General features: G+C 37.1%; 3 protein-coding genes across 7 annotated transcripts in view; all 3 read left to right on the forward strand.

Moving 5' to 3' along the window:
• The window catches only part of LOC125230944 (disks large homolog 5), a 61,739-nt gene extending 61,275 nt beyond the window's left edge, over positions 1 to 464 (forward strand). For all 4 annotated transcript variants that reach the window (XM_048136242.1, XM_048136244.1, XM_048136243.1 and 1 more), the window contains one exon: positions 331 to 464. In XM_048136242.1, the coding sequence (XP_047992199.1) occupies positions 331 to 437 (107 nt within the window). In that variant the 3' untranslated portion in view covers positions 438 to 464. The remainder of the gene's footprint in view (positions 1 to 330) is intronic.
• Positions 441 to 1,892, forward strand: LOC125231384 (the record flags this gene model as incomplete). Its single annotated transcript, XM_048136829.1, has 1 exon — positions 441 to 1,892. A coding segment is annotated over one exon (789 nt), but the record flags the coding sequence as incomplete, so codon positions are not given.
• A 9,203-nt stretch (positions 1,893 to 11,095) lies between these two features.
• LOC125230849 overlaps positions 11,096 to 27,426 on the forward strand; it is an 82,638-nt gene continuing 66,307 nt past the window's right edge. For both annotated transcript variants that reach the window (XM_048136092.1, XM_048136093.1), the window contains exon 1: positions 11,096 to 11,438. In XM_048136092.1, coding sequence (XP_047992049.1) covers positions 11,255 to 11,438 — 184 coding nt within the window. In that variant the 5' untranslated portion in view covers positions 11,096 to 11,254. The remainder of the gene's footprint in view (positions 11,439 to 27,426) is intronic.

Here is a 27,426-nt window from a genome sequence, read left to right on the forward strand (position 1 = left end):
GTTGTTTAAATGCACAATTGAAAAGTAGACACACGTAATGCTAATGATAGAAAATGGGATCTAAGAGATTCACATAAAAATAAGTCCTTTTGATGAGACAAATAAAAACATGTTTAACCTCTCGTGTGTATCTGAGATATTGTGTCGGGCGGCACCATAAGAAATACAACCAAATTGTTTTAGGCATAAAGGTAAAAGTATGACCAAAAAATTGGATGAAATGCTCACTATACACAGATTGCGGTTATCATTTTAGAGCGATTTTGGGTCGATAGGTTTGGGAAAACCCTGTTCCCTATAATATTACTCACACATCATGTTTGTCCACAGCCGAAATCCCCGCAGGCGTCAACATCGCGTACATGTGCACACAAATCAAAGAAGCCGTCGAAGAGGAACAGAACAAGACGCTCTGGGTGCCCTCCGTGCAGGCCTGACCCCTGCCCCCCGCGCCGCGCCCCACCTCCAAGTCCGTCACCTTCTGCTCGCACTGCAACTACGAGAAACCCTACAAACTCTCCCACAGGGACCTCAGGTACTACTCCGACCCTGGACGAGACCTAACTAAACCCAAAAAACCTAAGGAACTCAAAAGAGACTCCACTGACAGCGACTTGAAATACTACTCCGAACCCGACGCTAAAAACTACTTCGAAATTGACTACGAGTTCTTAAAAGAGCTGCGGAAGATAGCAAGACATAACTGCCCTAAATGCAGACGCAAACGATCCAGAAACTATAAAGAAACTAGAAAGGAAAAAACTAAAAAACCTAAGGCTACCTATGTCTATTGTAATGGAAGATACCATAGTGACCAAGAACATTGTCAACTATGCTGCCGCGTATGTAATAAGTCTACAGACACGCTTGACTCTATAGATGATGATCAGTACTCCCTTGTGTCTAAAAGCTACTCATTACCTTCTAGCAGAGCTACTACTAGTTCCAGATCGCGTTCGACACCGAAAAAGAGTAGAGAGCGAAAGAATTCTACGCAATCTATAAAATCTGTCTCGTTCTTAGATTCGAGCAATGAGGAGTCTAGAAAAGATGAACCGAACTATACTGCTAAGAGTTTCACTAATGACTTAAAACAGTTTCTACTCAAACCGACTCCACCACGCTTGAGTTTAAGAGACAAGTTTATTATAAGCTTCAAACAAGAATTTGAAGCTACGAAGAAATCCCCAAAACTCAAAGCTATCAAAGGTCTTTGGAAGTCCTATTAAAACCTTTATTTTTGGTGCATGTTATTTGGTGCTCATTTGGACGGACGTCCCGTTATTTCATTTGAAAACAACGTAAGTGTTCAGAATGGTCTAAAATCGTAGTAAACCAAGTATTTGGTGCTAAGTACTCTTTTATAAGCTCACAAGTTTCTCTACAAACTCCAATGCCTAAAACTATAGACATTTTTTAATGACGCAACAGTGTCTTTTCTCGTAAAACTATTTGCTATCACCCTTACTTACGACGTTTACTAAAGTTAATAAGCCGTTAAATAATCGTTTGTCCCTTTCCGATGTATTAGTGTAAAGGCTCAGTGGACGCTCGGATTGCAGCGGGGAGGGCTCGCCCTCGTGTACAGTCAACCAATTGGAACCCTACCCTACGCCACTCTACAACTATGTCAAAATGACAAGTAGTAAGAGATTTCTTACAAAGTGATTTATAACGTCACTATGACATAGTTCTACAGTGGCCTAGGGTTCCAATTGGTTGACTGTACGTTATGCAGCGTCGACTCAGGACACTTGTATTTCACGCCCAATATGATCATGCACTCAGGCCTTACACACTTATCATTAGCAAATACATATGTAACTCCGTATAGACGGATAAAGTCTAAGAAAAAAACGTACCTCAAAGCCCTAGAGAAAAAGATGCGGTGGCCTAGATGGTGTTACACCTTTGGGGAACGCTCGGCTAGATGGCGCTAATATTAATATATGATATTTTAACACATATCAAGCTGATAATATGGGCCAAATTGTCAAAACTGAGGTTCAAAAGTTTCAAGCCTATGTCGAGCACTGTGATTACACATTTTACTTTGACAGTAACTCTCTATAATACTCGATCCTTTTTGGCATTAGCATGATGGAAAGGGACACGATTTTTATCTGCTTAAACAGTAACCGTATATAAAGGGGTATATCTTTAAAACGCCTAAATGTAATTTAGATGCATTTTTCTTATTCTGCTCGTAGCAGTTTAATCTTTAAAATACATAAAATATACTAAACTTATTTATTCGAATGTAATAATTATGGTCTTAACGAAAATACGAATTTGTAACATAAGTTCGCACGAGGCCTCTGAAATGAGTAACGTAAAAATCTTACCTATTATTATTTTTTCGTGCTATGAGATGCTTAGCAGCAAAATTACTTACGATTATTACAATAATAATCTCATAAATTATTGTTGAGAGAATCTAATCTAAACATAATAATCCAGTCGCATCGAGATTTGTCTTGAAAACTAATGAGAATTTAACACTAGGTATTTTGATATTTATGTTACTCTTATCAAAGCTGTACATTTTCAAAGCTTCTACTCTAGCCCAGATGATATACTTTTGGTCTAAAATGACCATTTGCGCAAGGTTATCATCATCATCAGTGATCGGAGCTATGGGAGTAGAACTTTAACAAAACCTTAGAACTGACATAAATTTAAAATAAAACCAAAATTATTATTTTCAGATCAGTGTTAAATTTGATTCTATACCATAATCCAAGATTTCTAATACATTACTACAAGGATATTCATATTTTCATGGCTGTAATTACTCTAAAATGTCCACTTAGCAAGTTTTGTTAAAGTTTTGCTCCCATAGTTCCGATCACTGGTTATCATCAGGGCCCGTAACTTTCATGCCGATGACATATATTTGACGTCACGCTGCATATAGGATGATTGAAATAATTTTATTGTAATAATTAATCATTATTCATCAATCAATTTAATCATGTACAAATGACTTCAAAAGTGAGCTACTCATACGTGAAATAATTAATACCTACTTGATACGTGAAACGAAAAGGAAACAATTTTTTTTTGTTTTTATAATTTATTGAAATATGGTAACAAAACTATTTAATAAAAGGTAATAAAAATAAACAAATAATTTAATTTACTATTCACGTATCAAGTAGGTATTAATTATTTTACGTATGAATAGATTAGTATTGAAGTCATGATTAAAATGATTGATGAATAATGATTAATTATTAAATAAAACTCTTGAATCATTCTATATGCAGCGTGACGTCAAATTTATGTCATCGGCATGAAAGTTACGGGCCCTGGTTATCATAAACGTTAGCAGAATGCTAGAAGGTTGATTGCACTATCACCGCACGCACAGCTGACATCTTTAGCTGCCAAAAGATTAAAAAAAATGCTTGGAAAATGTATGGTTGACCTAACTAGTTATTTTTCGCACCAATATGTATAACGATAATAATCTTGTATAAAGGTATACCGTTCCAAGCAATATTTATAATAACTATAAGTATATCAATATGTATTTCATATACGATATAAGACATCCGTAGATGTAGGGTTCAGTGTATGTATAGTACGAAACTCTTTTTGTTGTGTTTATAGATGTTTATGTATTATAGAAAAATATATCAAGTTTTTATAGTAACTTTTAAAGTGGATTAGGAGTAGTTTACTTTATATCTGAGTAATGCGAGACATAAAGATAGCACGGAAATGCTTAGGAAAAACTATGGCAACTATTTTTGTTACTTCATTTCAGGCTTCATATTTTTTTGGCATTTTACAGCCTCTCCTAGGCAATTTTTTTTGTGCCAATATGTGACTAATGGATTTGCCAAAATTTTTGACACGGATATTTTGTTTTGCGAACAAATTTCTTTCTTTTTAATATAGGGTTACAGTAACCCTTAGTGCGTTTTCACATTATCCGATCCGATATCGGATGTCGGACCGATTTCCCATACATTACAGGCGCCATCTTGGATTTTTTCTATTGAAATCCTTCCGACATCCGATATCGGATCGGATAATGTGAAAACGCACTTAGACATGTAACTCTATGGGTATTACATGCACATTTTCTAGTCAAAGTACCCGTAAGCCTTCTTGAGCTTACCGTGAGACAGTATAATCTGTGAAAGAATGTCCTTTAATAAATATTTGACATAATTATTGCCATAACCCACGGAGAAAACCTTGGTATAGAACTGATTTCACAGCCGCCGTCCGAGAGAGGAAATTCCTCACAAACCGCACAGTATGCGACCATTTAGATTCTAGAGTGCGAGAATAAGGGTCAAACAGATTAAGTAAAAATCTATTGTAAATGTTAACGACTCTAGCACATACGTATCCCATTTTCCTTGTCTTACTTTCAAGTACTGTAAAAATGCCACTCGCATGTAAGAATGTAGCCTTAAAATTGGCTTTAGATTTCCTTAACTTTTATCATATCCACAGGGAAGATATAAAATTACCCATAAACACCCTGTCGACTGGTGAAAAAAGTCAACCAATTTTTAAGTGCATAGCCCATTATACAAGCTGTAAAGTCAACCAATTGGAAGCCTAGGCCACTTTACAACCAAGTCAAAATGAATAGCAGTAAGAGATTTCTTACAATCTGATTTATAACGTGACTATGACATAGTTCTAGTGGTTGACTGTACCTAGAAAAGAACATGGAGGCAAAATGTCTCCAACTTCATTTTAAAGACCACTTTACACTCACTCGATTGTAATTGTGTCATTACATTGCGATATTAGTGTGCTAAATTCTATGTAACTTCAATGTGACCTCGCATGAGTTCGCGCGGCGTGTAAACAGGCCCTAAGGTTCAACATCGCATGCGACTCTGATCCCTGTTAAATTATCTACAGCGGTGATTGAATTGATGGCGTATAAAAAGTCCGAGTTGTAACTTCCCAGTTGTAACTGTGAAACGAGTGTGAAGCGAACCTGTTGCGTGACGTCACTTAAACTGTCGTTTGCATATAACGAGCGAGATTATATCGCTAACGACTTTACACCGACTTCACTTTTTTACACACTTTTCTTTGTATTTCGTTTCACTACGTAGTTTTTAACGTGTTTAAAACACTATAACTTAATTGTAATAGTGTCAATGAAGATAAAAAAAATACGATTTTTGATTGCATAAAACATTGAAAAAGTGCGAAATCGAACTATATTTTACTTTTTAAAAAATGTTTTAAAAATGGAAATGGCTGTATGCTAATATGGAGATCTCATAAGTTTATAACACATTCAGAAGATAATCATTGGAACTTCTCCATGGAAAAATAAATTCGAGTTTAGGCTCACCAGAGAGTTTGAGAATTCAATTTATGTTTTTGAATGTAGGCGTATTAGAAAATCAGATGGTTTGTCTTGCCTCCTAGTCAAATCAGCTTCTTTTTAAGAACTGTCAAAACTAATTTGAACAACTTGCTACTATGGAGTTAATATGAAATCGAATTCAGTGACGTCACGGTCAATTCAGTTACATTATATGTATATTTCTACCTAACTTATTAAATAGAAATTGGAATTAAAAATAAATTCTGGCCATGTTTTTATTATAATTATCTGATGCTTTATTTCGTGCATGGTATAAAATATTTCATTTTAAGAACAGTCAAGTTCCCTATTGCTAAGAGGAGCAACAAAGTCGTGTGGTCGGTGTGGACCGGTATGCTAGGATTACTCTTCTTTATCAATGTTTGCATCTCCAGGTTAATGTTCGCTGTTAACACTAAAATTCGCTTGGAAGCTTTAATGTCACGGCCATTACAGTGTAAGGGCGGGTACACACTGTAAACCGTTTTGAAGTTAGTGTGGCTTCTCTCTCATCTGTATACATATAAATATTTACATTATAACATGTTTTTCGATTGAGCGTTGCTACAAAGAATGCTTCCAATAATTCATAACATCAGCCCCTCTCGCACAACTTACATGAAGTCGCGCTTGATGTACGGACTCGCGCGCGACAAGGCAAGTTGTGCCAAAGGATCAAGCATAATATAATATTGACCTGACCGATGTATGTCATAGGACAATTTTTTAATCATTAACGCAACACAAGCTTTTGCTGTAAGAGTGTGATAGAAATTGAATCAAGTCTTTCAAGTGTATTTTAACAGTCAGATTATTGCCAGAAGATAGACTTTTTTTAATTAATTCCAAAGTGTTTCCGTGCTATCAAGAGTTTTAGGCAACTTATATGCGTAGTTTACCTTACCCTGCGATCCATTTGAGACTGTAGTTCTAGTGCTAGTGATAAAATGTACGTAGTTAACGATGCCGTCTTCTATATACGAAAATTATGGTTTTACCGAAACGAAAACGTTGAGTTTGAAGTAAAACAGAATTTTTGCTAAATAGTCTGTCAGAAGGTTGTTTTTAAGGAAAAGTGAAAAAGTCGATAAAGAAAGGTGTTTTATGAATATAAATTTAAATAGGGTTACTTTAAAACTGGGGTGAATCGGTTATTAGTCTAAAAGTCCCGTATTTGAAAATCACCCTGTTTCGAAATTCAATCTAGTGTTTTATTTGTAGTCAAGCCATAAGACAAATACTCCGACTCTGTAAAGTTAGTGCCAAACAAATGGTTGTTTTCACTCAATTTCTATAAGCAATAATATACAAATCATGCAAAATAATTATTGTAGCAAGAATATTGCGATTTCAAAGTGTTAGTCCAAGAATACTTCTATGTTATGCATTTAAGAGCAATTACTTAAACCGACCGAAAAGGACCGAGTTTCATCGTAGTGTAATCATATATAATTGGCTAAAAATATTTTGTCTATCGAGTTAAAACTCAACCTTTCATATCAGTCCTAAGAATGGTAAATGTTAATCAACTTACAGACTAAAAACTTAACTTACCAACACGCAAAAGAAAATCGCGAACATCTAAACGGTGACCACAAGCCACCAGAGTCCCACATGCAAGCCCATAAAAAACAATTGTGTGGTCACCCATTCCCACATACAGACCGCCCGAGGCGACACGTACTTTTTCAAAATAGACGGCCTAGTCAAAGTGACAATCATTGAAGCTAACAAACACAGTTTGTGACAAACGCAGTTTTCTCTGCCGCGCCACGATAGAAGAGCGAAAGGGAGAGATATCTACGATATGCTTGCGAAGCGTAATCTATTGAGACGTTGGATAGGTACCCAGGCCCCGTAGCCGACTGGCATTTCTGCGACGCGAAACGCCACCAAAACGCCGCAGAAATGTAGTCTGGCTCTGTCGCGCAATACGCAAGAGTAGAGATGGGTAGGGGTGAGTAAATACTGAGTATTTACCCGTAATTTACTCAAAGCACCGAGTAAATACTCGTATTTACTCATTTGGGTGAGTATAAACTGTTACCTAAAAATTATTTAAAAAATGAGATTTAAGTACTTAGTCGTGTTTATTTTAACTGTGTGGACATGTTTAAATGAGATTTATATTATTAGAAGCTTATGGGAGTCTTAGTTTGTCGAAAAAAGGTAATCTTTGTGAGAAAAAAATAGTGATAATGTTTAGTTAGCAGTTTTGTTTTAAGAAAGCAGGTATTTACAGTAAAAGTATGAGACTTCAATGAAATTGATGTTCTAGATAACGGCATGACGTTCGGAAGTGATTGTTAATGTGGCACTTACGACCTTTTATTAAGGGTTTTCTAAAGAAAACTCAAAAATGGCTCAGCTGGTGACGTTTAAAGTACTAGTTTTGTGTTTTGTATTATATGGCCAATAATTTGACGGTTTCTGGATATTTTTCCAACAACGAATTCGAAAGTTATAAAGGTATAAACATTATTTCGGCCTTAATTATCGTTTTATTCCAAAACTGTTCATATTATTAAAAAACTTTTTTAGAAACATTCAATTAATTTTTAAAGACCTATCAGATGATGTATAACACACTGGTAATTTCTGAATTTTATTTTTGTGAAAAATAGTTACATGTATGGAGAGCACGTCTTTAAAATAAAATTAATATAAATTTGATTACTTAACTTAGTAGTCGATAACAAAATACACCAATATTTCTAATTTGTATTTCCATTTCAGCACGCGAAATAGTTTATACCCATCAATTTGAGTAAAAACGAGTAAATACGGGTATTTTGAGTAAATACTGAGTATTTACTCGATATTTACTCTTGAGTATTTACTCACTACCCATCTCTACGCAAGAGCAATAGAGTTAGATAGCTACGAAAGAGATATTATCGTGAGCGTTTGGCAATCGGCTACGCACACAGATAACCTTGATATGTCATGATTCGTCAAATTACATGACAAACATTTTTGAACTCTAATACTTGAAGTTTGATATCAAATTCGGGTGGTCACTAAATTTGCGATGAGGTTCGTAATAGTTTTTAACGAGAGAGATTTACTTGGGTCACATTTTTTGCGATGTCTGTTTTTAATTGTATCCATTCATCATAGTGCTCATTGATCGTTTTTTTCGGAATGGGAAGTAGGTTAGAAAAAGATTATCATCAAATCTTCCTCAATAACGATCACAGCTTTTTGACGTTGTTTTATTTTCTAATCTAACCTTCAAATCAAGGGTGAACAGGCATCTTCTGGGCGAGCTCACTCCATCGTAGGCCACGTCTTTGCCTTTGGCTAGTCTGTGGCCAAGAGTAACTACATTTATAATTGAAAAAAAGTTATTATTTTTCCTTGTTACTTTTGTTTGCTGTTGCGAGTTTTGTATGATATAGTATCACGATATATTTGTCTCTTTGAGTGAGTCACGAACTAATCAGAGCTCCCTACTAGGTCAAAAACTGACTGTTTACGACAAGCCGTATGACCAGTTACGTTTCTAGTAACCCCGTTCTCGATATTTCCTTTTCGCTCCTATTACGATAATGTAATGAAGCGCTTTGCTTCTTATACGCACTGCCAAGGAGTGGAATTCCTTGCGCGTCTATATTTCCCAGTTCATATAACCTGGCAACCTTCAAATCAAGGGTGAACAGGCACTTCTGGGCGAGCTCCATCGTAGGCCACGTCTTCGCCCCGGCTAATCTGTGCCTATGAGTATGACGAGTAAGCCCATTTATAAAAAAAATAAGTGACTCAATTCACAACACAGTCCCGTTTCGAGATCTCATTGGTATACATGTGATGAGGCTTTTTTACTCGATTTATTCACCACATTTAGTTAAGTTTTGTATAGACATGATTTTATATTACGTTTTAACGCTATTGCTTTTACATCCACAAGCTTGTTCGCAAGTTTATTTAGGTTAAGAACCCGTTCGCAAAACCAAGATTTGATAAAGTAGTGGGTTGGAAATAACTGTACAGTATAAGTTACACAGCGGGGGAGTTGTTCAAAGTTACTTATGTTACATGCCTATAAATCAGAGAATTATTTCGTACTTGATTTTAAATCTCACCCCCAAGATGGTTTTGCTATTTATTGCCTTCAATCATTCGATTTGTTAATCGTTTAACAGTTTTAATATTTCACAAAAAAATATTAAAATACTTTTATAAAATTCATGTGGGATACAAATTGTATGGTATGGATGGAAGAAATTGGAACATGAAGGCCGTATATTTCAATTTTATCAAGAATTTTACCGATTCTGTCTGATGTGTAATAAAATTAAGACAGCCTTAGTTTCTTATCTTTACAATTTCACTAGTTTATGCTACATTTTTCAACAAGAGACATTGGCTTGTATGCAAACGTCCCATATAACCGTCTCAATCTTCAATTCTGTGCACTGTAATTTATTTATTACAATAATTCCGTGAAAACCCTCGATGATTTTGCGAGTGAATAAAAAGTTACCATATTATAATTTGTTTAGAACGGTCATAGCACAAAATTGCGACAAAAAGGTTCGGCTTTCAAGAGCTTAGCTAATAAGTTTAATTTGATCTGATATTAATATTAAGTTTGATATTAGTTGTTCGCTAATATTGTTTTTGATATAATTATATTGTACATTTTTAAAATGAAATATTGTATTAAATATCGTTATTTGCTGAAATGTATTTTGAAATTGACAATAATCAGTATTTAAAGTAACTATTAACTATGGTAATGTAACTTCAATTTATTGTTTTGGAAGTATATATTTATCTGTTAAAGTTTGAAATATTATTCTGTATTGGTATTATTTTTTATATAGAATTGTTTTACTCTTAGGTACTTATACTTTTTACTTTATATGGCCAATTAAGTAATAGTTATTAAAAGTTGTTTAAGTATAATCAACAATAATTTCAACGAATTGTTTACTATTTAGTAGATGAAAAATAAATGAAATAATATAAAACATACGAAATCACCAGTCTTTTCATTTTCTTACTTTGCCTGCTAATCATAATACCTACCTATTTATTGAATGTACATAATATTTAAATGTGAGTGTGCACGGGAAAACGTCCCACTTTGTAGATTGCTGTACCTAAAACCACTTTGTCAGTTTATTCATATAAAGATAGAAGTAAATCTCGACTCAATGGTAACTGACAAAGTGGGACGTTTTACTAAACACATTCACATATCGCGGAACAGAACTTAGAGACGCGGAGTTGCTCCTTTGTCACATATATGTGGGAATTGTGGGATACATCGCGCGGATTCTGCCCTTGCCCGTAGCCCGGGACATGAGATGCGAAAGCGATGGAATAAATTCTGGGCTATGAGATAATGTTATTATTTACTCCAGAACGACTTTCCCCTAGTTAATGTTAATGTACCACCTTCTGTAAATCTCAAATGCTCTACGTTTGTGAGCCATAAAAACTCCAACTGAGTAATTACGCTAACTTTACAACTCGAGGCGGGATGCATACCTTAATTACAAGAGACAATTCACCCGTAATAGGATGCAACTAGATTGCATTGCAGCCTAGATTATAACTATGTTTCATTCATAGTAAACGAGAGAAAGTAACACATACCGGCAGTATCACTCGAAAAATTGCCCACTTAAATGTACTGTCCAGTTTTAACAAAACAAAATTACTTTTTTGTTACTTTAATTTTGTGGCCGAGATACGCGAATGGCGCGCATTCGGTCAGTCCGCACGCCGCAACGCGCCGCCGCCGGCCGTTCCAACATGGTCGTCGTAAATGCGCGCCAAAACGAATTCCATTTTCAAAAGTTTGCGTTGATTCGAAAATCAAATAGTTAACAGTGATGTTCCAATCAAATTATGATTACCAAAGATTTTGCTCAATATGAATAATTTAAAATGGTCGCGAAATCGATGTTTAAAAAATGCTTGCTGTTTGCTGTGATATTTTTGATGTGCACATGTGAAGGGAGGAGGAAAATTAAAAGAAAAGTGGAGAGTTTTAGTGATGTGTCTAACTCGCTTAAATGGAATGTCAAAAATTCGAGTGACGTTGAAACTTCGCGCGGATTTTTCCCGCCAGGTGAGTTTAACTTTTTAATATGCTGTATACGGAGTGAACGACCGGCTTTTTGCCCTTGGATGTGGGTCAAAGGAATTGACTCGCACAGCCAGGACATAAATATACTCAAAATGATGTGAAATTCTTATTGCTTTCTTTCTGACCAGATGAGCCCACGTTATTGCGAAAAAGTTGTGTCGTAAAACGTGTTCCCTTGTTGCAAGGTATTTTCACGGAGGTCGTAAAGGGGAACTTTGTAGATTTATTTACTGGATAATACGCTGAAGATATTTTGATGTACTGTTCGTGAGTGCACAGATGTTTTCCTTGGGTGAACGCCAAAGGAAAATTGGGAAGAGAAAATTTACCAATTTGGAATCACATTTTACTCCCTTTTTGGGTTAGACAACTTTAAATGGTTTGAAGCATATTTTTTTATGTTTTCTGTTATGTAGTTATTATCTTGTCTGCTATCTGCTCCCGGAAAATAAAGTATACTTTATTTCTGCTCTTCTTTTATACCATAATAAAATTAATTATAATATAAGAGTTAATTAGTAAATTATACGTTAAAATAAACACTCCTATAATGGACGGTGGCACCTTTAATGGGATGGTTTTTAAAATCCTCAAATTTAATACCTTCGAAGAATGTAAATTAAGCGATAAATATGTTACATGTATATTATTTACCAACTAAGTCAATTATGGGATTAGATACACTATATAGAAACTTAGAAAGATTAAGTAGTCTAGGCTCGTGTAGAAGTAAGCACCTACCTGCCTACTTAAATACTTACTTGGTTTATCACTTAGTTTACTTGGTACATTACTAATATGCATATTTTTTACGGCATTATTATAATTCTTTATTAAAATAGAAAACTAGTTTGTAGTCCAAGGCCATCGCATCGTAACATTATGCGATATATTAAACAAAACATTATCATAACCGTTCATCTTAATTTTCAATAGCGTGAAAGTGACTCAGATCTGCTGATAGCAAAACCTTTTATATTTTAAGATTTCCATTGTTTCCAATCACGCTACGTTGGTTCATATCAGACATAGTTGCTGGCGAAATAGTAGGCTCGAAAAATAATGATAAATATTTAGTCAGTACCTGCTTATGACCGGAATAGATAGCGCTTTCGCGTTATAGGATTGACAATATTTTATACTTACTACTATGTTACGAAAGAAGTACCTATTACGGATGAATGTGGAGGGAGGAAGCGGGCGAGGAAAGCCGAAGAAAGGGTGGATGGACTGTGTGAGAGATGATATGGAACGAATGCAGGTGACTGATGATGATGAGATGACGTCCGATAGAGGTATGGAAGAGAGACATGCTGCGCAGACCCCAAGTAATTGGGATAAGGACAAGCGAATGAAGATGACGATGGTTCTTGATAATTCATTGTGCTATAATTATAAACCCTTATATTGTAGTAAGTTATACATATACGTTACGTTATACGACGTCAAGCTAATTTTGCCAAAAAAAATTGTTTGTGTTTTTTTTAGTTTTATTGGATGTATTTTCATATAATAAGTAAATGTTATTCCTAAAACTGTCACTTCAAATAAAAAAAAATATTTTTTTTTTTCTAAAGAAATACTTTTTTGCACAAGTCAATTTTTGATATCTATCAAAGAAAATAGTTAGATTATGTCCGATAACGGCATTAGCGCCATCGAAACAGCGTTTTGTTCTGAGAAATAATAAGTAATTGTTATTTTTTTTGAATGCTTATAACTGGAAGTAAGCGATATCCAGAAAAGTTTATATGACATATTACTCTTTTAATATGATGAGGAATACGCTGTTAAAATTATTCGGGTTCCTCATGTTACACCATTCATTCATTCATACATTTCTTTGGACAAAACTATGTCCTCCCCTCATGAAATAAATCCTCATGACTCATTCTGCATCCGGATCTGTTATAAGGAAGCTTACCCCACTGTCCAATTGAACCGATAACCGCTCATCCCACTAACCAGGCGACATGCAAGTAACCGGTCTAAGTGCAGTTTACTACTCTCCACTCGCAGTCGCACGGGCGAGTCGAACGTAGAGGCGGACAACTAAAGTGAAAACCTCGTCAATTTTTCACCGATAACACTTTTGCTACCTTGCTTGCTTGCTTGCTTGTACACTGACATTTTATCCCGTCAGGCGGCGCCTGTGCAAGTATATAGGCATGTCACTGTCATTTATATGTGTGAGAGAGAAAAAACATATAATCTTCTCGCTCTCACTAATAGGGTGGCGCCATCTGTCATAACCTTTGAGTGTTCCTCCTCATTCTTGTCCGTCCATCTCGCCAGCTTGCTAAGCCACACGAACCAAGGCACAGGGTGTGTTGGAAAGCTGTTAAGTAGGCAAACGGCTCATAATGCGACCTTGCAGTTGCATGCAATTGCATTAAGCGCATTTACCGCTACTAGGTCCTCATCACCATAATGATCGGTATCTAGTACTTAGGTTTATTATGAGGAAATTTTATGAGGTGAGAGTAAGGTAAGTTATATTCATAACATGTGCATATATGATTTTACAAGAGGTCATCATCCTCCTTGCGTTATCCCGGCATTTGCCACGGCTCATGGGGGCCTGGGGTCCGCTTTGATAATTAATCCCAAGATTTGGCGTAGGCACTAGTTTTACGAAAGCTATCTGATCTTCCAACCCGAAGGGTAACTAGACCTTATTGGAATTAGTCCGGTTTCCTCACGATGTTTTCCTTCATCGAAAAGCGACTGGCAAATATCAGATGACATTTCGCACATAAGTTCCGAAAAACTCATTGGTGTGAGCCGGGGTTTGAACCCGCGACCTCCGGAACGAAAGTCGCACGCACTTACCGCTAGGCTACCAGCGCTTTTACAAGAGGTAGGTATTAGGTACTACTCATACTTATAGTTTTCTCTTTAAAAGCTAAAGTAGCAAAATAATTGCCTACCATCAGTCTAGGTACAAACATTGTCGCTAATGCAAAGCTTCTATAACACCAAAGCTATAATACGGAAATTCGAAATTGGGAAGTTCGAATCGTCTCTTTCTGTCACTCTAATAACGCCTATGTTGTGACTTGTGGAGTGAATGACTAAAAGTCCCTGGAATAGAGGAACTTTGATTTTCGCCGTTAGATCAGACGGATTGCGAGTACCTTTTTTTTTTAATACCACGTCGGTGGCAAACAGGTATACGGTTCGCCTAATGGAAAGCGGTGACCGTAACCTATGGACGCCTGCAACTCAAGGGGTGTCACATGCGCGTTGCCGACCCATTAGAAACTTGTACACACCTTTTTTGAAGAACCCCATACGCTCATCGGAAATACCTGGGCAGGGAGCTCATTCCACAGTCGGAGCGTCCGCGGGAGGAAATTCCTCTGAAACCACACGGTACGCGACCATTTAGGTTGCAAGGTGTGTGCATAGCTGGGCACCGTTAATCAAATAGTTAACTGCGATAATCGTTAATCCGTTACTTAAAAAGTTAACTTCGTTAATCGTTAAAGCGATACATTTCGGTAGGTTTAACGGAAGTTAAAAGTTAATCGATAATCCGTTAACACGTCATAAAAATAGGACTTCACTGTAGGTATTATGTATTTGTATTTACTAAGTATCCACCAAAAACCATTAAAACCTGTGACGCCAATCGGTAAAAAACCGAAATGTAATAATTACGGTCTCTTCGGGCTTTTATCGCCGTTGGTTGGCTAAATCCTAGGTTTTACTTCGGATTGGTAATTATTGGGTCATTCATGCGGTCGCGATCGTGGTGCGTCGGTTCTTCAGATTGAGATTTGAGACAACTCGATGCTGTGGGCCACGATAACTTGGTAGAGTAATCTAAGGCCCGCCGGACTCTAACTCGATGCGTCGGTTGCGCGATTTGTCTGTCTTGCCTGATGATTGCACTCTATTACCAGGTTAGTGATCGATCTAGCACGTCTAATAAGATTTAGAAGATCTCGAATAAGTGATCCAAAGTCACCAATTGGTCTTTAGACTGTTTATAACCGACGGATCTGCTTTTACCGATAAATCCTAGGTTTTGCCGTACTACGGGCTTTTACAGTAGCAGTCAGGACGTGGTATTCGCGGCGCAGCGAGCTGCTTGGGGTGCTGGATTAACGATTAACGGACTCGATGAAATTTAACGGAAGTTAACGAATCCGTTAACATCTTTTAAAGTTAACTTAAAAGTTAATCCGTTAACCGAAATGTTAACTTCGTTAATTAACGATTAACGGATTAACGAGTTAATGCCCAGCTATGGGTGTGTGGATGAGCGCCCTGTCGATGGCGAGCGGTGCGATGATGAAAAGTGGACGTTGGCATCATGTCAAACAGTTCCTCAGACACAACCCATTTGTACAGGCGATAGAACACACATAAGGAGGCGAAGTTTCTCCTTAGAGTTAAAGGTTAAATACCGCCTGTAAGTTTGGGATCGTCGGCAATTCGCACAGCGCGTCCTACATGTTTTACTACATTTTCGCATAATATAACTTCCATAGTCAAGGACACTATTATTCTAAACCAAAGTCATAAAATAGGCATAATTTATAAACCGTGACGACCCCTCAGATGAAGACATGTGACCTGAGCCGCTCATATCTAGTTTATCGTCAGAGAAACGATAAAATTTATCTCCTGTCCATAACTGGGTAATGCTTGCCCCAAAAAGGTATTTTTATCACTTCCAATGACCGGTACACTACGTTTTTATGAAGATGGACATAATTTTATGTTAAGGCTTTATTATGCTGTTTTTAAAGGCTTTTATTTACTTTTACTTCTCACATTGTCAATCGTTCGTTTGAACACTTTGATCTGAAAACTTGAATACTGCTTGAATAACAAAGTATATTCCGTTATTTTCGGTATGTATTCAAATGTAGTTTTTTTAGCCTGCATTAGTTTCCCACTGCTGCTGGGAAAAGGCCTCCCCTCTCTTCCTCCACTCGACCCTATCACTCGGATTTTCCCACCAGTTCGGACAATTTTTCCAAGTCGTCGCACCATCTCCACTTTAATGTACTAATTTACACAAAATATTTTTGAAGTAGGTATTCGCTCACTGCTTCTATTTATAATTGTTCAGTAAAGAACCCCTGCTCCGTCTTCGCATTCGAAGACCCTGATGTCTTTTGGTGTCTCTCGGTCAGGTCTAATATCAGCTCAGTCGCAATATACCCTGTGGACAAATTGAAGTCGAGCGAGGAGACAAAATCCCTCGTTCAAAAGATCATTCGGCCCGACGAAATGAAACTGCACGTGAGAGGGTTACGCAAAGTAAGAAACGGCGGTGTAGTGATAAGCACTGATTCTAAAGAGGACATTGTAAAACTGAAACAATCATCACAGTTCACTACCTCTGGACTCACTGTTGACGAGCCACTAAAACGCAAGCCCAGAATTGTAATAATTGGAGTTCCCGCGGAAATGCATGAAAATGATGTCCTGAAGTGCATTTATAAACAAAACTTGGACGACAAGATACAGTAGCTAATATGTTTATTGTATGACGACACAGAACACCCCACTAGAAGCCTATTGCAAGCGATATTGTTCGAGACGCAAATCACCAATCCTTGCGGGGTGAGGCGGGCGCGCACGGTGCTGCCATTGGTCGTTTCAAATAATGGCGCGCCTTTACGGTTAGCAGTAGGGATGGGAATGGGACATGTCTATTATAGACAATGGTACCGGTACCAGTACTGTGGTGAATTTGTTTTGCAACAAATTATAATATTATAATTAAATTATAATAAGGCCTAGTTACCGTTCGAGTTGGAAGGTCAGATGGCAGTCGCTTTCATAAAACTAGTGCCTACGTTAAATCTTGGGATTAGTTTCCAAAGCGGACCCCAGGCTCCCACGAACCGTGGCGAATGCCGATGCCGGGATAACGCATAGGAGGATGATGATTGTGATAGCACCTCAATAAAAATCATTCTAGTAACTAATAACTAAACTGTGCATTTTTACTTACGTTTACTAAGTTAAATTACCAACTAAATATTCTAAACTAATCAATCAACTAAATAACACTACAGACTCTACAGATTCTAGATAATTATTCACAATTACAAATCTGCTTTCTTTTATATTTCATAAAATGGTAGCACATGGTACGAACGGTAGTACGAAGTTCCCGCAACAGACATAAACTAACATGGCCCCATCCCTAGTCGTTTACGTGAAAGGGATAGCATATCGCATTGTTAACTAGGCAAAAAGGGATGGACGCGCCTCGGCGCCGCTCAGTACAACCATATGAACCAGTATAAATGAACTCCGCGGATAATAAACAATATTCAACAAAATAATTAATTTGACTTAACTGTGGAATGTTATTCCATCTTTTTTATATGTAGAAGTGTTAGAAGACTTGCCACACCACTTTATGCTGCAAGAGACCATTGTTTGCAACCAAATTTGATTATTTAAGATTTTTTCTCGAGCGGACACGAACACTGTTAGCGGGTCGTATACTTGGGCGCTACTGATCGGTGTCGCACGAGTTCAAACTTTTATAAACCTGATTTGTCGTATGCTTGGTGACCGCGAGTCGCCCTCTAAGGGCCGTCTTGTTGTATTGGTCTGTGTATGACGATGATACAGAAAATTTGCTTTGGTTGTAAATAATGAATTACCTAGTTGAGAACCTGCTGTAATAAGTTTTTTGTTTATTTATAATTAAAATAATTAGCTTTATTCTAGTGAATAATTAAAAATAATTTACCAATTAAGTCCTTGTTTTTGCCTGAAACACAGGAACTATCCTATCTCAGGCATTTGTATAAATCATCCCTTATAAAATTCTTAGTCTTTAAGAAACCACTGTACACTTATGTTATTCATAATAAATTATTTGTATATTATTTTGTATATTTGTAATGTATGGCCGCCGCTCACCGCTGTCGCGCTTAGACCAATGTCGTGGCTGAGCCGTTATGGAGACTGTTCGTACAACAGATATTTTGTACTTTTACTTTTAATTTTAACCAAAAATCCTAATACGAGTATAATTCGTTATTCTCTCCACGTCTTATATTAATGCGTGTTTGCGGTGGCCATCACATTAACCGTAGTTTCCACATTCACATTACGCGGCTAATGTTATTAATTAGCCTAGTGAAACCTTAGTGAAAATAATATGAGTGTGATTTGATTTCATTACCTTTAGTGAAACTAAAAGTGTGGTTTTGATTTCGTATGCCGTTCCCATCATGGAACAATGGAATTGATAATAAGATTTATTATAATAAGAAAAGTACCAGTAATCGACACGCTAATGCCCAATAGTTGAGACCCTTCTGTCACATTTATTGACGAGTATAATGACTTAAGATTGAAAGTGACAATTACTGGGACACTGTCGAGTACTTTTACCTTAACAAAAATACGAGAGAAAGAGCATGAATTCTTTATCTTGACAAAAATACTTCGCAACTAGTAGGCCTTATCCTGTTCTACCTCTATTTGTTTAGTATGTAAAATTAAATAAAAAATATCTAATGGATTTGATCAAACTCAGAAGCTATTTCATCAAGCTCTACATAGCAAGTAATAGTAAAACAACAGATTATATCTGTGGGTCTAGTGAAAAAGGGTATAACTCAAATTGACTCGGTGAAAAAGGTCACAAGTCTGAGGTGGGACTATACTAGTGCCCTTTTTCACCGAGTCAATTTGAGTTATACCCTTTTTCACTAGACCCACAGATACGCGCCATACTTTTTTTTAAATAAGTAGCTCCCTAGTCCCTGCAAGTTATCTAAAGCTGGTGTCATACAATAAATAATGCTATAAATAAGCCCTTTCAAACGAGCCATGTCTCATCAGTATACTTCCATGGGACAAAGTGCCCATTCTCTTTTAAAATAAATTAATTTTATTATTGCCTTAGGGCGCTCCGCTCAAACGAGACTACCTGTTATAAGCACTATATCAATGTTTGCATAGATGTGTGTAATAATTATAATATAGGCCTACAGTTACGCATATAAATGACTAATCTGACCCCATCTCAAACGAGCTTGTAGCAAAAAACCTGATCTCGTTAAATTAGGCCGCGTTTTTACGTATAACGTTCTAACGTTACACATAACTGTAATATCATGTGGATTAAAATACTTGTCGACGGTCAGTACCTACCTTCGAAAACTTTCTCGAGGTACCAGAAAATGATAACATTAAAGTCAACATGCAAAACCGAGAATTCTCAGAAATATCATGGGCCCTGTAAAAAGCGCTGGTGGCCTCTAGCGGTAAGAGCGTGCGACTTTCATGGTTTTTCGGGACTTATGTGCGAAATGTCATTTGATATTTGCCAGTCGCTTTTCGGTGAAGGAAAACATCGTGAGGAAACCGGACTAATCCCAATAAGGTCTAGTTACCCTTCGAGTTGAAGGTCAGATGGCAGTCGCTTTCGTAAAACTAGTGCCAACGCCAAATCTTGGGATTAGTTGTCAAAGCGGACCCCAGGCTCCCATGAGCCGTGGCAAATGCCGGGATAACGCAAGGAGGATCTTGATCTTGGGCCCTGTAAGAAGAGCAGACAGTGTTAAAGTGAGTGCTGGGTGAAAACGCTTAATGGTCTGGTGGCTGCGTCAGGCGTGTGTTCAGAAACGTTCAAAAAATTGTATTCATTTTTGATCCTCATTTTCTGTATCGATATTAGTCAATTAATTTAATAGTTTTATAAATCCGCGGTGTTGTGTCTCAAGCAAACTGTGCAGTACTACACTGATAGAAAGACCCCAGTGTATGCGTGCTTTCTAGACTTATCGAAAGCTTTCGATTTGGTTGCATACGACGTCCTGTGGAGCAAGTTGGAGCGCGAAACTGACTTGCCTGGCGATGTGATTGATATGTTTAAGTACTGGTATAACAATCAAATGAACTTCGTCAGGTGGGCGGACTCGCGCTCGGACTTGTTCCGGTTGGAATGTGGGGTGAGGCAGGGGGCTGACATCACCAAAATTGTTTAATTTATATATAAATAGCCTAATCGTTGAGCTCAGCAGTACCGAAATCGGATGTTCCATCGATGGAAGCTGTGTAAACAATATCAGCTACGCGGACGATATGGTGCTGCTGACCCCATCGATTGGTGCGCTTAGGAGACTGGTCAGTGTGTGCGAGGACTATGCGGGGGCCCATGGACTCAGGTATAATTCAAAAAAGAGCGAACTGTTAGTGTTCAATCCGCGCGGTAGTAAACTCAACACAGTACCGCCTGTTAGACTGAACGGAATGCAACTAACGCGGGTGACAAAGTTCAAGTACCTGGGTCACTGGGTGACCGATGACATGTCGGACAACGCTGACGTGGAGAGAGAACGTAGGGCATTGGCGGTCCGGAGCAATATGTTGGCACGTAGGTTTGCGAGGTGTACGAAAGAAGTAAAGATAACGTTATTTCGTGCTTACTGCCAATCATTCTACACCTGTAGCCTATGGGTCAATTATGCGCAACGTACCATCAATGCCCTACGAGTCCAATACAACAATGCGTTCAGGATGCTGCTGGGGCTGTCGCGTTACTGTAGCGCATCAGGCATGTTTGCGGAGGCGCGCACGGACGGCTTTCAAGCCATTCTGCGCAAACGGGTGGCCTCGTTGGCGCACAGGTCGCGGACCAGCTCCAATAGTATCCTCAACGCATTAGCAAATCGTTTAGACTGCCCACTCACTAAAGCGCTTCTCGACCTACATGTTAGACCACAGAGCTTGCGGACTGTATAAATTTAAATAACTTTTTAATTAATAGTTCATGTTAGTTAAGTGCCAACATTTGTGTTGATGTTTAAAATTTCAAATTTCAGGGACACGTCGGACATTTCTTTTTATTTACTTTATTTTATTGAATGAATTTAATTTAATATTTAATTTATTATATAATATTAATATTCACAAATTATTTTATACTATATTAATTTTAATTTAATTTAATTTGAAATTTGAAATTTTGAATTTAATTTAATTTGATATAATTTAATTTAGTTTGATTTAATTTAATTTAATTCGTATCTATTTTGTTTTAATTGTGGTTTTCATTTTAAATTAATAATTGAATTCTATAGCTTTAATTTTAAATACAAGTGTAACGTAATGTAACAATATGGACTGTTATGTCTGAAATAAACGAATACAATACAATACAATAAATAATTTTATTCACTGTTTAATAATATTTCAATAGTTAATTTAATTCAAAATGCAAAATGTACAAATTCAATAATTATTCAAGTGTTTTTAATATTCAAATTTTAATGTAATTCACATAATAATGTTTAAATCAATTATATTAAAATTGCATATTTTTAATAAATATTCAGTGCATTGTATACATTTAATCTTAAGTCAAAATCTGTTTATTCATATTTCATTAATTTCGTTATGGCAACTTTTAATTCAAATTTGACAGCTTTGAGCTTTCAAAAACTTACGGTTTGTTACTGTCGGTTATTCCGCTCTCCAACGACACTGTACCACTTTTCTTTGTCTTCCACAATTTGGATTAAACCAGATTAAAACTACAGTCCGCTTATTATTCTACACTGAGACCAGCGAAGATTTTACACGTGTGTAGCCTAATACACAAACGCTCACGAAACGCCATTGTTGACGAGACTAAAGCCTATCGCCTTCACTGGCTTAACCACGTTTCGAGAACGGATGATCGCGGCGCTAGAATGGAATACATATCTATGACAAAGTGTAAGTGATTGTGATGGCTAGGTCATGGTATTGCTGCTGGGGCTATGCTTTTTAAGCAGATTTCCAAGCCCCAAACCGGTGGAAGATCGTACAGAAGCGAGATAACTGCCGATAAACCTACTTGTAGCGAACACTACACAACAAAAATAAAATAAAATAAATACACAATCCATATAATATAGTAGATGGGAAAGTGTGTGCCTGTTTGTCCGTCTTTCACGGCAAAACGGAGCCACGAATTGACGTGATTTTTTAAGTGGAGATAGTTGAAAGGATGGAGAGTGACATAGGCTACTTTTTGTCTCTTTCTAACCCCCCACTTTCCTAAAATGGGGGTTGGAATTTTGTATGGTCATTCCGCAACTATCGAATTTAACGCGAGCGAAGCCGCGGGCAAAAGATATTTACTTATATAGCAGAACGCAAAACGCTGGTAGCCTAGCGGTAAGTACGTGGGACTTTCGTTCCGGAGGTCGCGGGTTCGAACCCCGGGTCGCACCAATGAGTTTTTCAGAATTTAAATGTCATTTGATATTGAGCCGACTGGCATAATCAGAGATGATGGCAAGAGGCCTGATGGAGTGTCCTTGGTCCCTTGGAGTATGGGACGAATGTTAGTGTGGGATGCTACCTGCGTAGACACATTGGCACCGTCTCACCTTCAACGGACCAAGATAAAAGCGGGCGCAGCGGCAGAGAGTGCCGAAATTTTGAAACGTAATAAATACAAAAGTCTTGGCAAAGAATACCTTTTTGTACCCTTTGGTGTAGAAACTCTAGGTCCATGGGGCCCCAGCGCGAACAAGTTGTTCACAGAAATCGCGAAGCGTCTGGTTGAGGTAACTGGTGATCGAAGAGGTTGCGACTTCCTCGCTCAACGTATCAGCATTGCGATACAGGGAGGAAATGTCGCCAGTATCCTTGGTACAATGCCTCAAGGGCCTATTTTAGACATTAGCTAGCTTTTAAGTTTAGTCTTAGTTTCTTATATAATTATGTAAATATGTTCATGTAAATAAAGAGTTTATAATACATAAAAAAAAAACGATATTTGCCAGTCGCTTTTCGGTGAAGGAAAACATCGTGAGGAAACTGGGCTAATCCCAAAAGGCCTAGTTACCCTTCGGGTTGGAAGGTCAGATGGCAGTCGCTAGTTAAAACTAGTGCCTACGCCAAATCTTGTAATTAGTTGTCAAAGCGGACCCCAGGCTCCCATGAGCCGTGACAATATGCCAGGATAATGCAAGGAGGATGATGAGCAGGCAGGCAATTATGGTCGCGCGATAAATGATAAAACATCTGGCTGTCCCTATCGCACTTACTAATAGTGCGATAGGGACGGGCTGATATTTTATCGTCTATCGCGCGACCATGCTACCCGTGCAGAACGTAAAACATAATGGCATATTTTCTCCTCTTGAATGCTAAAGAAAACTAAAACAAACAAACATCGTACGCAAACGCATGTTAGTTGTAAGTTGCATTGTGGTTTGTGGTAAACAACTTAATTAAGGTAAAATATGTTTGAGAGCGCACTATTCGCCAACAAACTGGTTCCAGTTTGGCGAAAAGAAAAAAATGTAATATAGTCATAAGTTTTTTTGAAATAAATAAAATAAAAATAAAATAAATCACCAGTATAATAATAACCAAGGTCTAACCGGAATATCAAATGCATCGGTCACCACTGTCACCAGCCATTAACTATAATGTGATGCAACGTATAGAAAGTTATAGGAACACACATCACTTTCGTTTTCACGGTCAGCCGTAGCGATTCGAATCGGAGCGAACCGAATGAGGTAGTAAAAGTATCTCGGACAGTATAATAACCGTTATTAAGACACGAATAATTAATACATTAATGCTATAACATAACCGGCCTTCGCCTGTGATTTAGAATAGGTGGTTAAAAGCTGTCCATTCTGTACAATAAACAGGATTTTTTGATACACGTGGTTACTTCTATAACTTGCTATTGAATTTATAACATAGAATTGATAATATATTAACAAATTATACTGACAAATGGGTTATATTTAAATGGTTTATATATAGTACATTACATCAGAGGCCGGGAAAATGAGGATTTCCGACCAAGTGGGTATATAGTGGGTATAAGCCGGATAGGGATACGAGGCCGGGAATCTGTTTTCACGCCGAGGCATGTATAGTGCTTTTCTCAAACATACAATGAAATAAAAAAAAAAATGCTCTAAAGGACAATATTTTATAAAAAAAAGTTACTTTGCAGGCCTAGGCCTGAAAAATAATATGAAATCCCTTTACAGTCCTCTCGAGTTGTTGCGCCCAAAAAGCGATACTTCCCAGCCCATTTTAAGGAACGTAAAGACAATATTTCATTGCATGTTTGAGAAAAAAATATTTGTATTATATTAAATTGCAGATTAAAGGAAAAAAATGCATTGAAATGGAAATTTGTGGTGTTAACTAAACATGTAAACCAAGGTTGATTTATATAAGATTTTACAATCTCCATACTAAGAATCGTAACCTCATTTTTTTGCGCCACCTGGGCCATTTAATTTTTTCAAAGTTGTCCACCCCACTTTTTTTGTAACATGGGTATTTTTTACGCGATTAATACTCAGAATCACGAGCTCTTTCGATCCTGATAGGAGAAAAAAATGTCCCAAGATTTCCATACATTTTTTTGAACCTTCCATTCCGTTACCGCCATACAAAATGTATGGAAAAATGGTAACGGAATGGGAAAAAAACCTTGGGACACTTTTTTTCTCTCATTTGAATTGAAAGAGCTCGCGATTCTGAGTGGAAACCACATAAAAAAATCCAAATTCAAAAAAAAAGTGGGGTGGACAACTTTGAAAAAAATGGCCCACCTATACTATCATAACTACACTGATGATGCCTACAATTTTTTTTTATATGTGTATTGACGTGATATCATGATATTAAAATAAAGAAGCATGTCATTGTCATTTGTTCTTATAAAAAATAAAACATGTGAAAACATTTGGGGAAAATATGATTTTGGCCACTTCCAGGTTGCGAAACAGTGCCATCTAGTTTTAAGTCTAAAGGCCCATACCCATACAACCATTTCAGTCGCAAAATCTTCAAATCAGTAACTAACTGTCAAATGTGACATAACGCGTGGTAACGGCGTGCAAACAATGCGACCGTATTGATACAATAACAAAATGTAGTCGTCGTGTGCACTCGTTACGGTAACAAAATGTGTACGAATTTGTGGCTGTCAATGTCACTGTCAGAATGACTTTTAACGACACTTTATTAGTCGACGTTTGCACACATAACGGTAACAACATGTGGACGAATTTGTGGCTGTCATTGTCACTGTCAGAACGGTTTCTGACAGTGACATTGACAGAATTTGTACACACATGTGTAGGTCTGATTACCGAACTGCTCCTAAACCACTGTATCCGCAAATGACAATCTGAAATACGAAGGTTTCTCAAACTGTCTTGTGAAGTTGTGGACTGGTTGCTTTGAATCATTTAAATATGAGCGAATTAAATAATAATAAACGACGACGACCATTTAAGCACTCTTCGACATTTTATAGAAATGTGGGAAAGTTAAGAAAAGTGCAGAATGATAATACAAATAGATAAGCACTTTATAGTTACTTAATGTATTAAATATATAATTTTTAATTCTTATTGATAAAAATGAAGTGTAGTGTTGCTTTACACAATAAAAGTAGGAATCAAATGAAATAGAGTATTTACTGTGATATTAATAGAATTTCTGTTGCGCAATGATAGTTTTTTTCAGTACAGTACAGATGCTGCTTTTTTTAACGCAGTAGTGCGAGCAAATCAAGCAATGATTCATTTCTTGTCTGGTCGAAACTTTTAGCTTAGATTTAGGTACTGAAAATCGTCGTACGATACACGTGCGAAAAGGACATTCACAACTCGTGTCGATTTAAAACACTCCCTTCGTTCGTGTATTAATTTATTGCTACTCGTATCGATTTTCCTCTTTTCCGCACTCGTATCTACAAGTATTTTGTTTGGGTTACAAAAAAACACATTATTTACTCTACTACGTTTTATTTATGTCTCTTTAACATTACAAATTTGTAGACACTTATCTATACAAAAATCTTGACAAAAGAAGTACAGATCACTGAAATGAATGTTGATAGTAATATTAATGAAGACTACTTCAACAAGTGTCAATTGTGAAATGCCGCACAATACTAGTTGCTCTATAGAAGACCATAATAATATTATCCCCGATCCTTTACAACCCAGCAGCTCGGTACGCACGTTACAATTTTTTTCTAATCTTCTTTAGTGAGGGCAACTGAGTACGACGGCATATTTAATTGTTTATAAAGTTTGAGGATACCTGAAAAAAATGAATACAAGAAGCCATTCTGCTTTCGATCACGCGTGTACGCTGCGACCATTTTGCGACCGTTTGTTGACCGTTTGGTGACCGTTTGGCGACTGTTTTTTACATGGAATATTACCGTCTTAATCCATATTTTAACAACTTTATTGGTTTTCTAGGCATTATTTTTATTATTTCAGTATAGTATATGCACCAGAGCACTAAAACTTCACCAATCAATATACATAACACGCAAACACCGAGTAGTCAATAATATTATTACTGGTTAAACTGAGGTAAATTGATGGCGCGTTGATAAATTTAGACTTATTTTATGAAATCACTCGAGCAATTTAATTGGCCATGGTAATTAGCCCACATTATATTACAAATGCAAACAATACTTATTTATCTTTAACAAATTCTTACGCCATTACATTTTAATGTCAAATGATTTTATTTCTTTTTTACTTTGACGTCTCTGACAGTCGCCATTTGAAAAGAATGAAATGAACGAATGATTTTGGGAAAGTAGTCGCCAAACGGTAACAATGTGTGCACGCGTAGTGCACACTTCTGTCACTTCTGTGACCATTTGTGCCTGTTACCAATCGTCCCCATTTGGGTCGCCGCGACTAAACGTCGACCGTACTGCGACTAAGCATTGAGACCCGAAGACCTGTGTGTACACAAAATAGGAGGATTTGCGTAGGAACGGCGACCGATTATGGTTATATGGGACATTTCAGGGGTACGCTTTTTTGTATGGGCTTTGTCTGACCCGTATTCTAATGGTCCTTGATGTAACCCATATAACCATAATCGGTCGCCGTTCCTACGCAAATCCTCCTATTTTGTGTACACACAGGTCTTCGGGTCTCAATGTTTAGTCGCAGTACGGTCG

This window comes from Leguminivora glycinivorella, chromosome 11 (genome assembly GCF_023078275.1).
Source record: "Leguminivora glycinivorella isolate SPB_JAAS2020 chromosome 11, LegGlyc_1.1, whole genome shotgun sequence".
NCBI classification, from domain to species: Eukaryota; Metazoa; Arthropoda; class Insecta; order Lepidoptera; family Tortricidae; genus Leguminivora; species Leguminivora glycinivorella.